This window comes from Populus euphratica, unplaced genomic scaffold (assembly GCF_000495115.2).
Source record: "Populus euphratica unplaced genomic scaffold, PopEup_1.0 scaffold31.1, whole genome shotgun sequence".
NCBI lineage: Eukaryota > Viridiplantae > Streptophyta > Magnoliopsida > Malpighiales > Salicaceae > Populus > Populus euphratica.
The window spans coordinates 1,699,026-1,714,038 of NW_011499850.1; the positions used below are offsets into that span (position 1 = coordinate 1,699,026).

A 15,013-nucleotide genomic window follows, 5' to 3' on the forward strand; every position below is an offset into this window, starting at 1 on the left:
TAGGGTGTTAAAATAAACTAAAAATATAAAAAAAATTAATTTAAAGTGAAAACATCAAAAAAATCAATTTTTTTATAAAAAAACTTTTAAAAAACAAAAATAAACAGGACACTAAAGAACTTAAACGGTAAAAACACCAAAAAAATATTATTATAAAATAAAATTTAAAAACAATTATTTAAAACACAATACTAACAACTTGAACCCATCTGCACACCCGTCGCACAGAGAGATTTTGAGCTATTGCCCATCCCAGAGTCCGAGTGATGATGTCATGGTTTATCTCGAGATTGATACGGACAAAAACAAACATGGGTTTAATTATTAGATTATTACGATCATTGGATTAATCCTAGATAGTATTATTATTTATTTCAAATTATTATTATTTTATTATTTTTAGATCATTTTAATATATTCATATTAAAAATAAAAATATTATTTTAATATATTTTCAAACACAATATACTATAATAAATAACTATTATCATATTTTTAAATTAATTAAGTTTATACTAGTTTCGACTCGGTGAACCAAGTCAATATTAATTCTGATTCAATTTAAATTCAATTCAAACTGAAAGTTTAAGTTAGGTCAACTTACCCAATGATTTGAATTGAACAACGATACAATTAGAAATGGAGGTTCAAGCTCGTGTCATTTACAAGCAAGATTCGATGAATATTCCATTAGCAGTGAAATTAGAATTCAGAATGTCTATCAAAGCCTAACTTGCTTAATTCGAGGTGGCTGTGGCAGCATTTGTTAATGGAGGCTGCACAAATTTTCAACGTGGAGAGCCTTTCGTTGAGAACTCGTAGATTGGGTTCTTGATTTTCAATGCCATCATGCGGAACGTGACATTACAACTCATCTCCACTGGTTTCACTTAAAACCAAGGGTGCGAAAAAGCCTCAAAAACTAATTAAATATATGTGCCTTTTATTTAAATTAAAAACAGCTTCTTAAAAAAATCTCAAATCATAATATTATCAAATATAAGAGATTTTTCAAAAAAATAAATTAATTAAACCATACAGAGCAATTTCCTAGAAAAGGAGAATTGTACTCATCTTTTTAGAGAATTTTTAAAATTATGGGCGAAACTATAGTTGTTTTTTTAAAATTATTTTTGTATAAAAAATTAATTTATTTTATATATTTTGAACCGTTTTTATACGGTGATTTTAAAAGTAATTTTTAAAATAAAAAATTATTTTAATATATTTTAATATAAAAAATAATTTAAAAACAACTATAATCATGTTTTCAAATAGACCCTTAATATTACAATAAATGATATTTTTTAATTAAACATATATTAAATGATATTTTTTAAATTTTTGATATTAAAAAATTAAAAACATAAAAAATATTAAAAAAATATTTTAATAATTTTTTTAATAAAAAATAGTTTAAGAAACCATTCGAAGAACATGTTAAGCCGAGAAAACAAACACACAAAGTTGAATTTTACCTTCCCGTCTTGCGAGGAAGAAGTTTCCTCCAGACAAACCTCTTGTCGTCGTGTCAAGATGAGTCCAGATTTGTACAGGAAAGACATTGACCTTTTCGGCGTGATTAGATAATGTATGGTACGGCAAACTCTACCCTTTAATTAGATTCCACAAATAAAATTCTTTGCAGCATAAATTAATGTCACTAGCAAATGTCACTTTCCATGAAGTTTCGTTTGGCATGAAAAAAATAAAAAAGTTCCCATTCTATTTGTCAATGCTTTCGTGGGACAGACGGCCCACTACTGGCTCCAGCTTTTCTCGTTTTTTCTTTTTTCTTTAAATTATACCGTGTTTAGCGATTTTCAAGCAATTATTTTTTAAAATATTTTTATTTAAAAATATATTAAAATATTATTAATTTTTTTATTTTTTAAAAATTATTTTTAATATCAATATATTAAAATAATAAAAAATTAATTTAATTTCTAGTATAATTCCAAACAAATTCTATACCATGCATTTCAAAAGTTTATTCTCTGAGGCGTGGCTTTCTTTATGTACAATGCCTCTCTCTCTCTCTCTCTCTTTCCATCAATAATATTTAAAAGTGTAATAGTAATTATTTTTAAAATATTTTTTATATATAAATACATCAAATTAATATTTTTTTTTAAATATTTTTTATATTAACACATAGAAATAATATAAAAAAATTAAAAAAATTTAAATTTTTATAAAACATAATCTAATCCGGGTTCCAAGCAATCTTTTAAGCTCAAACTCTAACCTTTTGTGTGACGTAATTGTTTTGCTAATTTATTCCAGGTAGTGGGAATGGGAATGTAGCTTTCGGGACCAATTTTCAATTGTATATCAATTTTTGGACATATAAATGTTTTGTGTCGTGTTAAAGATTGAGAGGATAAAAACGGAGAACTGCATTTAATGTGAGATCCAAAATTACTAAGAATTTAAATAAAAACTTAAGAATCACACCATGTCAACCCGTCTGCCGTTTACTAGGAATTTATCTTAAAAAGATATTAAATTAAATTTTTTTAACGATTTCAACTTACTAAATAATAAAACTAAAAAAAAAAATTATTTTAACCACAAGTTCCATCGATAAAAAGTTTTATGTGTTAGCTAACGACGACGAAGTTGACTCCCTTTCATTGAATGGTAGATTACTATGGATAATCACATGGCACAGTTTATAGTTTCTCTTTTCTTTCTTGATTGTTGCAATGGCAAAATCACTTTAGCTATCAAAGATATTGCTAAAGTAAACTCGAAGGTGGGTGAAAGTGCGTTAACGGCTGTCAATTGCCTTTTAAAATAAATTTTATTTGAAAATATATTAAAATATAAAAAATAAAAAATTCAATTTTTAAAAATAATTTTAAAATACAAAAATAAATAAGCTCTTAATATGAAAGAATTAAAGGAGAAAATTTTATAATATAATTTTAGATCATCGGACAAACCAACCATATCTACTACCATATTATTTTATTCAAGGTAATCAAACCAATATTAGGTTGTCAATTTATAATGAATTACCAAGTAAATTTATTGGGTTAACTGTATGTACAATTTTAGAATAGAAGAATATACCTTCACGTCAACTAATTAGAAATTATTTTGATCCACATAAACATCAGTTCATCACGTAATAGTTTTTTAATCAAGTAAAATCATGATGGCGGTATCCTTCTTGATTTCCCAGTGCTTACATATTTGAAGATTTAATTTGATTGATAAGTGAGATTTTTTTAATTATTAATTTGAATTTGAACTATTAGAGAAGGCATAATTTATTTTTTTATATAAATAAAATAGTCTGGCGTGGATGATCTGATTAGTTACAACTTAGAAAACTGCTTCAAGAATACCATCTAGGTGGTGGTTAAGTGGTAAGAGCTTGAAATTAAGGGGTTTGCTCCCTCTATGGTCTCAGGTTCGAGTCCTTGGTTGCTCATATAATGACCATTGGAGGTTTACATGGCCGTTAACTTTAGGGCCCGTGGGATTAGTTATAGTGCGCGCAAATTGACCCGGACACCCACGTTAGACTGCTTCAAGAATACCTTGAATGATGATAACAAATCCCCCAAAGCATTTATGGTCTCAGGTTCGAGTCCTTGGTTGCTCATATAATGACCATTGGAGGTTTACATGGCCGTTAACTTTAGGGCCCGTGGGATTAGTTATAGTGCGCGCAAATTGACCCGGACACCCACGTTAATCTAAAAAAAAAAAACCTTTAATGATGATAACAAATCCCCCAAAGCATTGCAAGAAACTCAAGGCACAAGATACCCAGCAATCCCATATCTAGCATTTCACACTTTCTATCGAATTTAAAGAATATTTTGCCGATCAACCCATCTTATTAGCATAAATTACATGCAAAATAATTTCCCAAATGATATATATGACCTATCATGTCATACAGGAAAAAGGGCAACAACACCAAAGTTTGTGTCCCGGGATGCCATACAAAATAAAATGTTTTTATTTAAAAATATATTAAAATGATATTTTAATTAATTTTTGTACTTTATTTTAAAATTCGATACATAAAACACATGAAAAATAATATATTTTCAAGGAAAAAAACAAGTTGAAAATCATTTTAAAAAAATCACAAATTGCAACGATAAAACAAGCATTCAAGTGAATCACGACCACTAATTATCTATCTCAACAGATTAATAGAAAATTCAATCGAATCATGACCACTAATTATCTATCTCAAGAGATTAATTTCTACGCAGGTTGATAATTATGGCGTCTCTAAGACTTTGAAAGAAGCTTTATTTTCGTGACCACATGGGACCGGTCAGATTTTTCCCCAACTCTTCATACATTAATGCCTTTATTTTGGCATGATGGTTCACCAGCTTCCCTGTGCATGTGCTCGATTATTGAGAGAGAGAGAGACTAAAGTGGAGCTACCAAACCTCTGTGATGCAAATTGTGTACTTGCTCTACAGATCTAAGACCACCAGCCTGGCATAGGCCATGTTTTCAAGCCTCAAGGAGACGTAAGATTACTGAAATTGATGTATCGAATTATGTACAATCTTTAAGAGCACCTCATGCAGTATTTCAATTAATGGGCTCTCCAGAATTTTTTATTTTATTATCGTATCTTTAAGAGCAACTCATGCAGTATTTCAATTACTGGGCTCTCCAGAATTTTTTATTTTATTATTTATCACCTCTCATTTTCATGATGTAATTGTTACTCAAACACAAACACAAACACCTCTTTATATATATATAACCAAACGACGTTGTTTTGCAACACAATGAAAATGTTCCCACGGCTGATGCAATTGTGCAATTCAACCCTGTATAAAAAAAATCACTCTTGGAAGATTAATTTAGTGTTAAATATTGTAATGCAAAGTATTTTTTATTTAAAAATATATTAAAATATTTATTTAACATATATTTTTTAAAATATTTAAATGCAATTACAAATACAATATCAAACAGTTATTAGTAGACTGCACCATTAGGTTCGCTTTCCATAATATTATTTAGAATTTAAATCTTAAGAAGGCAATAAGAAAGTTCTTTTTTTAATTTTTCAATACATTGTCCCAAATATGAATAGCGGCGATGTAGTTTGGTAAAATAAACTAGCTTGAAAATACCATTTCAGTTATAAAAAAAAACTCCTAGAGAAAAAAAAAGAGTTAATTATAATTTATTCTCTGTAGTTTGTCATAACTAGTTAATTAATCCATATAGTATAAAAATCAATATTTGGTGTAATGAATGGCTTAATTATAGTGACGTACGGCTTTGTATGCTTTTAGTGAAATACTAATCTTAATGGAAACATAAATCCAACCAAGCTGGTTTTTTCTTTTTCTTTTTCAAAAACAAAAACAATCTGAATAATGAAGAATTTGGCAGCCAGCTTCTCACGAATTTCCAACAACCATTCATAGTTTTTTCAGTTTTCTCCCAATCTTTTAGTAAAAATCAAACATATTAAAACAAAGAAATATTAACTACTCAAAGAAATGCTGATGTGTATAAACTTGATTCTTGCGTGGTATCTTGATGCATAGAAACCATCACGTGAGAGGGCTCCAATGCCCATAGATCAATCTGTTGAATGTTCTAATGCTTGAACCGAACAATATGCCTTCCCAGAGAAAACGAATCCGATTAGAAGAGCTATAATCATTGGGACCGGAGCAAGACAATTTTTTCTTTGTTTGCAACTGTTATCCAACTAGACATCCCTTTACAGAACTGGGCATTTGAGGCCTCAAAAGGAAAAGGAACAATGACAGAGTTCTGCACAGTACTGCATCTACGTATTTTACTCATTTTGATTCGGACTGCCAATACCTTCATTCCTATGTTCGTAAACAATTCCCAGGAAGAAGAAACCTAAACTTATCCGCGTTCTCTATCAAGTATGATGGGAGATGGACCGCAGAAGCTGAATGGGGTATTGGTCCCATCTTCTTAATCAGCTCCTGAAAGGTGTGCTCCTCAGGCAGCATATCAAAGAGATCATCTCCACTGCAAATGATTTTCTGAATCCTAGAATAGTTCAAAAATTCATTCCTCCTAACTCTATCTGCATGGCTATATGCAGTCATCTTAAACACAAATTCCTGAAGTTGGCGAAAGCAAAAACTACAGTGCCACCCAGAATCAGAGAGAATAAGGTCAGTTTGGCGTGAATGCCGGTAACCGGTGTATGGGCCAAAAATCTGGACTGTGGCCCGCCAGCTACTGTAATCTACAGGAAACTCAAAAGAGTACATGTAGTGCTTGAGCTCAAGGTGCATAGCATGTGGAATTTCATCACACCACTGCAGTAGTTTCAATGTGTGTGGGCTTGGAATCTCATCTGCATCTGACATAATGATCAAGTCACCGTAGGAAATTCCTGAACTGCGGAGCAATCCACTCATAGCTTTCCGCTGCTCAGACTCGAGTGCAAAAGGGTTTCCATTTTTTCCACGGGCAGCAATTCGGCCTGAAAATACACCATGGACAATCTTCTCCTTTGCAAAGGCAAATCTAGACCGGTTTGAGTCAAAGAAGAGAGGCTTGGGGATGCCAGTGAAAGTGGTATTTGATTCGAGGATTACAAATTTAGTGATGTAAGGATGAAGCTCTCTCCATCTGATCTCAAGAATGTCTAGCTCATTGCTAAAGATGATGGCATCGAACACACGACGAGGCTCAGATCGTAGGGACCAACCATGCAGCTGGCAAAGATGTTCCATTGAGACATTCTCTGCATAATAGTGAGGTAGGTGTTTAAAGGGAGGTGGGGGGTTGTCCCAAAGTGGACGTAAAATGTAGGAGACAAGCTGGGCATGTGTGAGGATTCCAATCACACAAATTGGCACAAGTATCAGCAGTATGAAGAAAACAACCTTGAAGGGTACTCTTCTGCAGGCTAAGCGAAAGTGTCTAGGGGCCATGATTTGGTTTAGAAAGATTGAACGGTGCAGTTACATGCATGGTCCTGATTCAGGAAACCCCAAAGCCATGCTTCTTCCAACTTCAATCATCTACATAATATTTGGGTAGTCATGAATAAGACTGCGATGGCAATTAGAAAATAGTTTAATGACTTGTTTGCTAGACAAAGTTATTAAATTAAAATGCTGCAAACCTCATTTTAGTTTTGCTATACTCAAGGGGACAGTAATCGAAACAAGCTGTGCAGCAACAACCAAGCCTCAAACCCAAACTAGTAGAGGCAGGCTATATTTATCTTTCTGTGTCATTCTGCTTGGATCACAAGAGGCTGTAAAAAAGAAGAAACTGGCGCACATAAACAACAATGAAAGAAACATGAAGCAGAAGTTAAGCGCATTCTGAAATTTGGAAAATGGAAGTCAAGAAAGGTTTTTCTCCTTAAACTTGGCGTAGCAAAGAAAGCAAACAAAACTAGCGGCAAAAACAGAGGGAAAACCCTTAGAAAATTTTCAATAAACAAGTAACAGCAGCGACAATCAGTTTAGAACCCTTTACCACTCTTCGAACCCAATTCTTAAAACTCTTATAACTAACTTCTCCCTCCCCTAAACCCTAAGTGAAATCCATTTACACTACACACATAAATTTTAAAGTTGCAAAGAAAAGAAATGAAACAAATAAAGGAAAGGAAAATTTAAGCACTTGTCTTAAATGTTCAATGTGCACATTCCATTACCTGTTCTCTTTCTTCTTTAATAATAAAATCACAATTGTCAGAATTCATCATGCAGTGCCTATCGGTTTCATATCCATTCTCCAAAGCTGCCGAGCAGTTCCAAAGCATACGAATGACAGATATGTAGATAATACTAAGAACTATTTTCAAATCTTCCTGTTGTAATTCTGTTGTATTTTGAACTTTACATGAATAGAGTTAGCTGTTTGGAATTCAGAGCTGTACATATGCGTAAACACATATATAGAGTACACCGGAAAATATTCTCTCTTCCTCTATGGCATCTCTTGTTCCTATCTCTCAACCTGTCTTTTCTTCTCAACCTAACCACTTCTTTACTGTCAAGCTTACATTTAGACATTACATTGTGCGGGAAACAATATGCTAAAATCAACCAATCAATTAGTACCCCACCTCTATGAGAACCCGCGTAAACAAACCTCTCAAAAACATCATAGGATCTCACCATCTGTCTCCAAGGAGTAACAAGACGAAACACATAGAAGTAGAGTTGGCAAAGCAAACCTAGTAACAACTAGCCACCTAGCTTGGATTTCACATCAGAATTTACGACTGTCTTTGTAATAAACGATTTGATAAAAACAGTGCATGATGACAGCCCATCACTCTTCAACAAATTAATGCCATTTTTCTTGTCATCCCTACCAACCAAATACATAAATAGAGAAAACAATGTATCTAAATATTCAAGATAATTAACCATGCATCAAAATAACAGAATTAAAATCATTTTAACATTAAAGATGCAATGATATACCAAAAAAGGAAAAAAACAAGTAGAAGAAGAAAGCAAGTGGGGTAAGAAAATTTCACGATTTCAAATTAAAAGAAAATGATAAAAAGAGTTTATAGTTTCTAAAATATATTTATAATAACATCGCAACATATAACAATAAAGAGTGGACCAATGATTGTCATTAACATACTTCAAACTGAGAGTATTCAAATCCAATTTCTTCAATGACATGAAGATCAAAAAAAGAAAAACAAGAAACCAAGTTGAAGCAAAGAAGGAAATGAAATGATAAAAAAAAATTAATCACCTCAATTAAACCAAGTTCAGGATCTGGAGGAGATTCATTAATGAACAGATTAGCTGAAAATTTCCCATTTTAATACGGCACCGTTTTCATCCAAGCAGAGTCGCAGAGTCGCAGACAGCAGAAATGGAAAATACTTTTATGGTGGGAGAGAGAAGAAGACAGAGGAAATGATTGCCAAATGGAGTGCTCTCTCTGGTTACGTGGCATTTGATCATTGGAGAGGGTGGTGAAGTTTATGTGCGATGGGTTGCAGTGGAAAATGAGAGGCAGTGACGTGATGTTGGGTTCGTGTCCTGACGAGTATCATGAAACACAGATTTTTTGGGATCTTACTTGATCCTTAACCTGATTCGTGTCTTGACATCAATTTGGGATCTTATTTGATTCTTAACCTGCATTTATTTATTTATATTTTAATTGTTATCTTGTTTTTGTATTTTTAAAAAACTTATTTTTTATTTAAAATTAATATTTTCGATGACTTTATTATACTAATATCAAAAATAATTTTTTTAAAATAATTTTTTAAATATATTTTTAAATAAAAAATATTTTAAAAAATAATCACAATTATAATTACAAACATGAAATTTAACTTATAAAATGATTGCCCATGCTAGTTTTTATTTTTTAAACTTTTTTTAATAGTCTAATTACTTATTTATCCCGCACTAGAAAAAATTGGCCTGCTAACAGATATTTATACCTTTATATTTTTTTGCAGAATTATAAAAGGATATTACTAACCTTAAAATAATATAAAAAAAGAGTACAAAGGCGATTTTTTCGTTTCACCTGGTTTTTTTTTTGGTCAATACCATAATCATAAAAGGTGTTTTCAACCTTTTGTTTTGAATAATTAATTTTTAAATTAAAAAACAACAAACGTGTGACCCTTGAGTTTTGATCTTTTTGTGAGGTGTGTGTAATGCCTTCCAGTGTTCCAATCTACTAATTCGTAGTATCACTGGAAGCACCACCTTTCTTCCTCGACGTGTGATGATGGTTGATAAATAATTTATTGCTAGTAATTGTTTCTTTTTATTTTTTTATTCTTTCTTTTACAATAAAAATACATGTTTGTTTGTTTTTTTCAATTTTATTCTTTATTTTATTGATTGTTTATTTTAGTACTTAACCATTTTGAGAAAGTTTTTGATGTTTTCAATTTAATTCTTAAATTACAACATGTCATATATTATTGTTTTTGATTTAGTGGTTTTTATTTTTTATTCTTAATTTTGTTGTTAAATTTTTTTATTTTAAATTTTATTTTTCAATCTAAATTTATATTTTTTAACCCTTGGTTTTTTAATTTCCTTTTCTTAAATTTTTTTTCTTTTTAATTTAACCCTCTAATGTTATACACACACAATTGTTTACAAGTTATGTCCTATTTATAAAATAATTACATTCACAGTATAATTTAATTTGGTTAATTCAAGTTTTTGGTTAATTCGAGTTTTGCCCACATTTTGGTTAAATTTACTTTACCAAAAAGTTGATTAGAAATTTAAACAAAATATTTCTAATCAAATCGAACCCACCAACCAGATGCTCTCTAACAAGAAAAAAAATTGTAATTAAACTATCAAAAAGTAGGTTAATTCGAGTTTTGCCCATATTTTGGTTAAATTTACTTTACCAAAAAGTTGATTAGAAATTCAAACAAAATATTTTTTAATCAAATCGAACCCACCAACCAGATGCTCTCTAACAAGAAAAAAAATTGTAATTAAACTATCAAAAAGTAGACATTTTTCAAATCTGAGGGATCAAACACAATTACAGGTTACAGATCTCAAAAAAAAAAAAAAAAGGAAGGGAAAACAATTACCCCTAAAGCAAATATTATATATCCACAAACAGCGGGAATACGACTTTAGTTTGGTCAGGCTTTATTAGTAAAAACTTCAGTTCTGTCAGGCTTTGATCCACGTGTCCATGTTTTACCACAACAGCATACCATTTTGTGAAGAAATTCTAACTGGCAGTATCAAGGAATAAAGGTGAAAGGAAAAGATATGCACAAAGAAGAGAAAGCTCCAACACGAACAAAAGAAACCCATAATATGTGTTTCTTCTATTTTAATCCAAAAAGTCATAAAGTTAATTAGGTTCTTCTTACCGGTAATTAATTACATAATACATGGTCAATTGATTCAAAATTCAAAGCAAAGGAAGAAAAAAAAGCTAATCAGCTGCTTCTCCTCATCAATTTTAGCCGGTGGACTGTCCCAAGAAAGTTCCTGCAAGATTCAAAATGTTCCATAAGAAAAAAACAAATCAGTACACCATCAATTTGCATGTCATTTCAAGCCCCGGAAGGCAAAATTTGCTTTCTTGAATTTATGAGCATCACCTCCAAGGTACATCTTCAGCTAGTAGCCAGTCACCTTCTCTATCCTGGTAAGTTAGTCTGTAGCTGCTTGAGTTTTCCTGGCCTGTCCCGAATTTCACAGCAACATTAGGAATCTGTCACTTCTCATGGTCTCGTTAAAATGGAAAAATATGAATTGTAATGTCGAAACTACTTACATATCCCAAACATGTCAAGCAAGGTCTGCTTGAGTGCTGGAAAAGAATGGTGGAGGCTAACATCAATTTTCCTTGCTATTCCTACCCCCTCCATGTTGACCTTAATGTACATATACTTTGATGTTCTGGCTTGGCAATCTTCACAACCATTGTCCACTGCCCGATTGATCTCTAGCGCCCCGCTACTTTGACGACTGAGCTTCTTCCTCTTGAACTTTATTGGTGGCCACCCCACTATTCCATCACTTTCTCCATCGCTTCTGCCAAACCAAAAAAAAAAAAAAAGAATTTGTCAAAAAACAAAACAGTTAGCTATATTTTGCACTTGATTACAGAAAGAGAGAGGGTATATACTTGTTGGAGGCACAAGAGTTGCTACTATGGTTGTCGAGATCTTTAGGGAAATCATCTTCGTCGTTCGGCTGGTTATTCCAAACCAAGAGAGGTAACGTTTGAGGCCCATCTTCATTTCCTGAGCTCTCTTCAAAGGCATCAATAAAACTCCGTTTCTTGTCATTAACATTTGTAGAAAACCATGAACATTGACCTAGTTGAAGTTGTCCCGAGCCCAGCTGCAACCCTTTAGGCTCAGAAACATAGCTGTTTAGGTCCAAACCCTTCATTGTTTTCTCACTTGGGAGACCGAGACCAAGTTGAAGTTCCATCTTGCTTAGCTCAGCAACTTACTACAAAGTATAGTGTGTGTGTGTGTGTGTGTGTGTGTGTATCATCCAACAACAACAAAACAAAACCAGAATTCCCAATAAAAAAAACCCACAAGCAAGATGTCAAGAACAACAAGGAAACCAAGGAAGAGAGAGTTTTGGGTGTAAGAGATCTGGGTTTCTTGCTACTAAGGGTTATAATAGTAGCTTGGAGAGACATATAGTTTACATAGAGAGACAAAATCAAGAGGGATTCTGCCGTGTGTGTTGAAATATGTGGCTGTGGTGGGGCCTAGAGAGTAGAGAGAGGGACATGGGATGTAAGAAGGGAAAGCATGGTAAGCAGGTAAGGGGACAGTGTTTAGGCAACAGTGGTATGATGTCCGAATCAATGCTCCCCTTTTTGCCGACCCAGTTGCTCTCTTCGCTTTCGTCCTTTTGGGCGGCACCCACGCGCAAGCTTGTAAAGGTTGAAACCTTAGCTATCAAACATGTCCAAGTGAATTTGACATTGATCAGCAACAACATCTACACAAAATTCTGTGAAAGATAAGACTGCTTGCCATGGCCCATGGGATGTTGCAGCTATTCCCATGAAGATATGGCCAAGCTAAAAAAGTGCCACTGTATCTAAGTTTATCCTCTCCACCTTTAGAGTTTCACATAATCCTTGGTGTCAAATTTTGTAAATATTGTTTAATTTCACATCGCTCAATCATACCAAGTAATCACATCCATGCATTTCATTGCATTAAGCAAGGGAATTCTAGAGTATTGCCATTCATTGGACAGCAAAAATAGTGACAAATATAAATTTCCAACATGTTACCGACAACGATAAATATCAATGTTGGCTTTGTAGCGATTTTTAAATTTTCTGAGGTTAATTTTTAGATTGAAAGGAATAGAAAATCTTGATCTTATCTATCCTTTATAATAAAAATAAATTTGTTTTGTGTCGAGAAATAAAAGTATGTAACTAGAATTTATAAGTTGTAAATAAATAATTAATTAACGAATATACAAATCTACATAAATAGACATAGTCTAATAGTTATATAATCGGTAGTTTTCTTTAATGAAATATATTCAAGCCATAATGAACATATATAATTAATTCGATTATTATATAATAGAGAAGAACCTTCGTTATTATATAGTCTAAAATCCAACGATTTACCGATAAACAAAACAAAATGTACATCATTTTGTGTGAAAACGGATGCAATTACTAGCTCTAATTAGCTTAATTTGTTTTATTAAGAATATATAAGCCTTTAACTGAGCTTACTTTGTTTTTGCCCTCCTTTTCTCATCCAACTAACCGAGCTATCAACCATAAATTTTCATGAATCTTTCTAGGAACAAAATAGAATTGAAATTTATGAAAGGTTTTTTTCTTTTTATTTTCCCCTTAACCAAGTGGGATCTATGTTTTCTACACCAGCTCACTACCATCACATGCTAACCAAAAGAGTAAAAAGGAAGTATGGTTAAAATCAGTCTCTTCCTTCTCTTGTTCTCTGGGTACAAAATCTGTCTCTTCTTTCTCTTCCTTTTTCTTAAGAAAAAAGAAAGAGAAAAGAGAAAATGTTTGTGTTTCTCCTCCCTCGTCACTTCTTTATTCAATAGAAAAGTGAAAATCATTGGATCCTAATTGTTGTCCAACACGCCTCTCACTTGAGTGTGAAAAGTGTACACTTCTCCATCAGGACCTCATATACAAGATTCGATACGAAAACCTTGAACCAGTTCTATAGTTCAGATTCTTGAGTCAAATCTATGGTCCCATCTTCTTTGTAACATTAGAAAAAGAAACATTCAACCCTTCTATTTACTAATCACTTGAGAACTTAACCCGACATTTTAAAAAAATTATTTGGAAGTGTAGGAGTTTTCACTTTTAGATTTTTTTAACAGTATATTTATTTTTTAAAAAATATCAAATTCATATTTTTAAATGATCTTAATGTTTGATATATATATATATATATAAAATTTATTTTCAAAAAATAATACTTTTAAAAAGCAACATCTATAAACCAATTAATCACGCAATAATTCACTTTCTAGATGAAGAACACGTATTTTCCTGAATCTATCATTGATATTCACGAATGGATTACACCTTTCATTAGTTGTTATCCACGAAGACAATATCAAGGGGACAGGGTCTAGTTTAGTTGATGAGAGTACCCAATTTCATAAGCATTATGCACCTTTTCTTCTCGTAAAACACAAGTCACGGGCAAGCAGAAAAGAATCCTTTTTTGAAACAAATGTAGAAATTCGAATAATGTAGCCAGTCTCCTGTGTGTGTGTGGGGGGGCTCACCTGAAATCACTAAACATTTCATGGGTCAATTATTTTATAACATAGATTACAAAAGAAGAACATCCAACAGCTGAAAGGGTCCGTGAACTTGTACTTAATAATCCCAAACGGTGTTAACATCTTAGCCACTATAGAAATATATATATATGCTAGCTCCTAGCTAGAACTTTCAATGCCTAATTAAATTATTATATTATATGATAACTCCAAGTATAGGTTCTTTTTGTCCCATTTAATTTAATTAATTATGCAAGGAAGAGAGATCATCCCCTCATGACCAAGCAACTAACAACAAAAATGTTCCCATGTCTTTCCCATTTAGGGCAGGCAATTAATAATCATATAATAATTAATAAGATCAACTATAATAATCTAAACAAAAACACATCTTCCCTATGTGCTTTGTTTTTGCTCTGTGTGCCGCTTGATAATTAAAATAACACCAACAGAAAAAAACAAGCAATATTGAGTGTCACTTTGCCCCGTGTAAACCCGAAACATGCTCACCGCCAGACTCCATTGTCACAGGAAGGTTGAACAAGATTGAACACAAACCATGCAGGCTTCACGTGGCTATCTCCCTCACTGCTGGTAAGATAGACGCAAAATGGTCAGGGTCTGGACCGGAGAACCCGCACGGGGCAGTCCTTGGTGCCGCCCACATTCGAACAAGGTGAATATGATCTATGCCACTGAGCCCTCACTGGTTAGCCCACGTGTTAAATGGTCTTGGGTTACTGAAT

The 15,013-nt window shown here is 32.5% G+C and overlaps 2 protein-coding genes across 7 annotated transcripts; both read right to left on the reverse strand.

Annotated features, from left to right (window-relative positions):
• Positions 1–5,630: 5,630 nt before the first annotated feature.
• Positions 5,631–8,904, reverse strand: LOC105121031 (beta-1,4-mannosyl-glycoprotein 4-beta-N-acetylglucosaminyltransferase-like). Of its 5 annotated transcripts, XM_011019509.1 has the most exons (4): positions 8,734–8,904; positions 8,136–8,194; positions 7,127–7,261; positions 5,631–7,022 (listed from the first exon to the last, which is right to left on the reverse strand). In XM_011019509.1, the coding sequence occupies exon 4, from the start codon at positions 6,930–6,932 to the stop codon at positions 5,847–5,849; it is 1,086 nt and encodes a 361-aa protein (XP_011017811.1). In that variant the 5' UTR covers positions 6,933–7,022; positions 7,127–7,261; positions 8,136–8,194; positions 8,734–8,904; the 3' UTR covers positions 5,631–5,846. The 5 variants fall into 5 exon arrangements, with proteins under 5 accessions (XP_011017811.1, XP_011017807.1, XP_011017808.1 ...); XM_011019505.1 differs by lacking the exon at positions 8,136–8,194; XM_011019506.1 differs by lacking the exon at positions 8,136–8,194 and having other exon boundaries at positions 5,631–7,053.
• Positions 8,905–10,775: 1,871 nt separating this feature from the next.
• On the reverse strand, positions 10,776–12,185 carry LOC105121032 (auxin-responsive protein IAA29-like). Of its 2 annotated transcripts, none has more exons than XM_011019512.1 (4): positions 11,626–12,185; positions 11,272–11,528; positions 11,096–11,177; positions 10,776–10,982 (listed from the first exon to the last, which is right to left on the reverse strand). In XM_011019512.1, exons 1-4 carry the CDS (start codon positions 11,934–11,936, stop codon positions 10,931–10,933), a joined length of 702 nt encoding a protein of 233 aa, XP_011017814.1. In that variant the 5' UTR covers positions 11,937–12,185; the 3' UTR covers positions 10,776–10,930. The 2 variants fall into 2 exon arrangements, with proteins under 2 accessions (XP_011017814.1, XP_011017813.1); XM_011019511.1 differs by having other exon boundaries at positions 11,272–11,531; positions 11,626–12,178.
• Between the last annotated feature and the right edge of the window lie 2,828 nt (positions 12,186–15,013).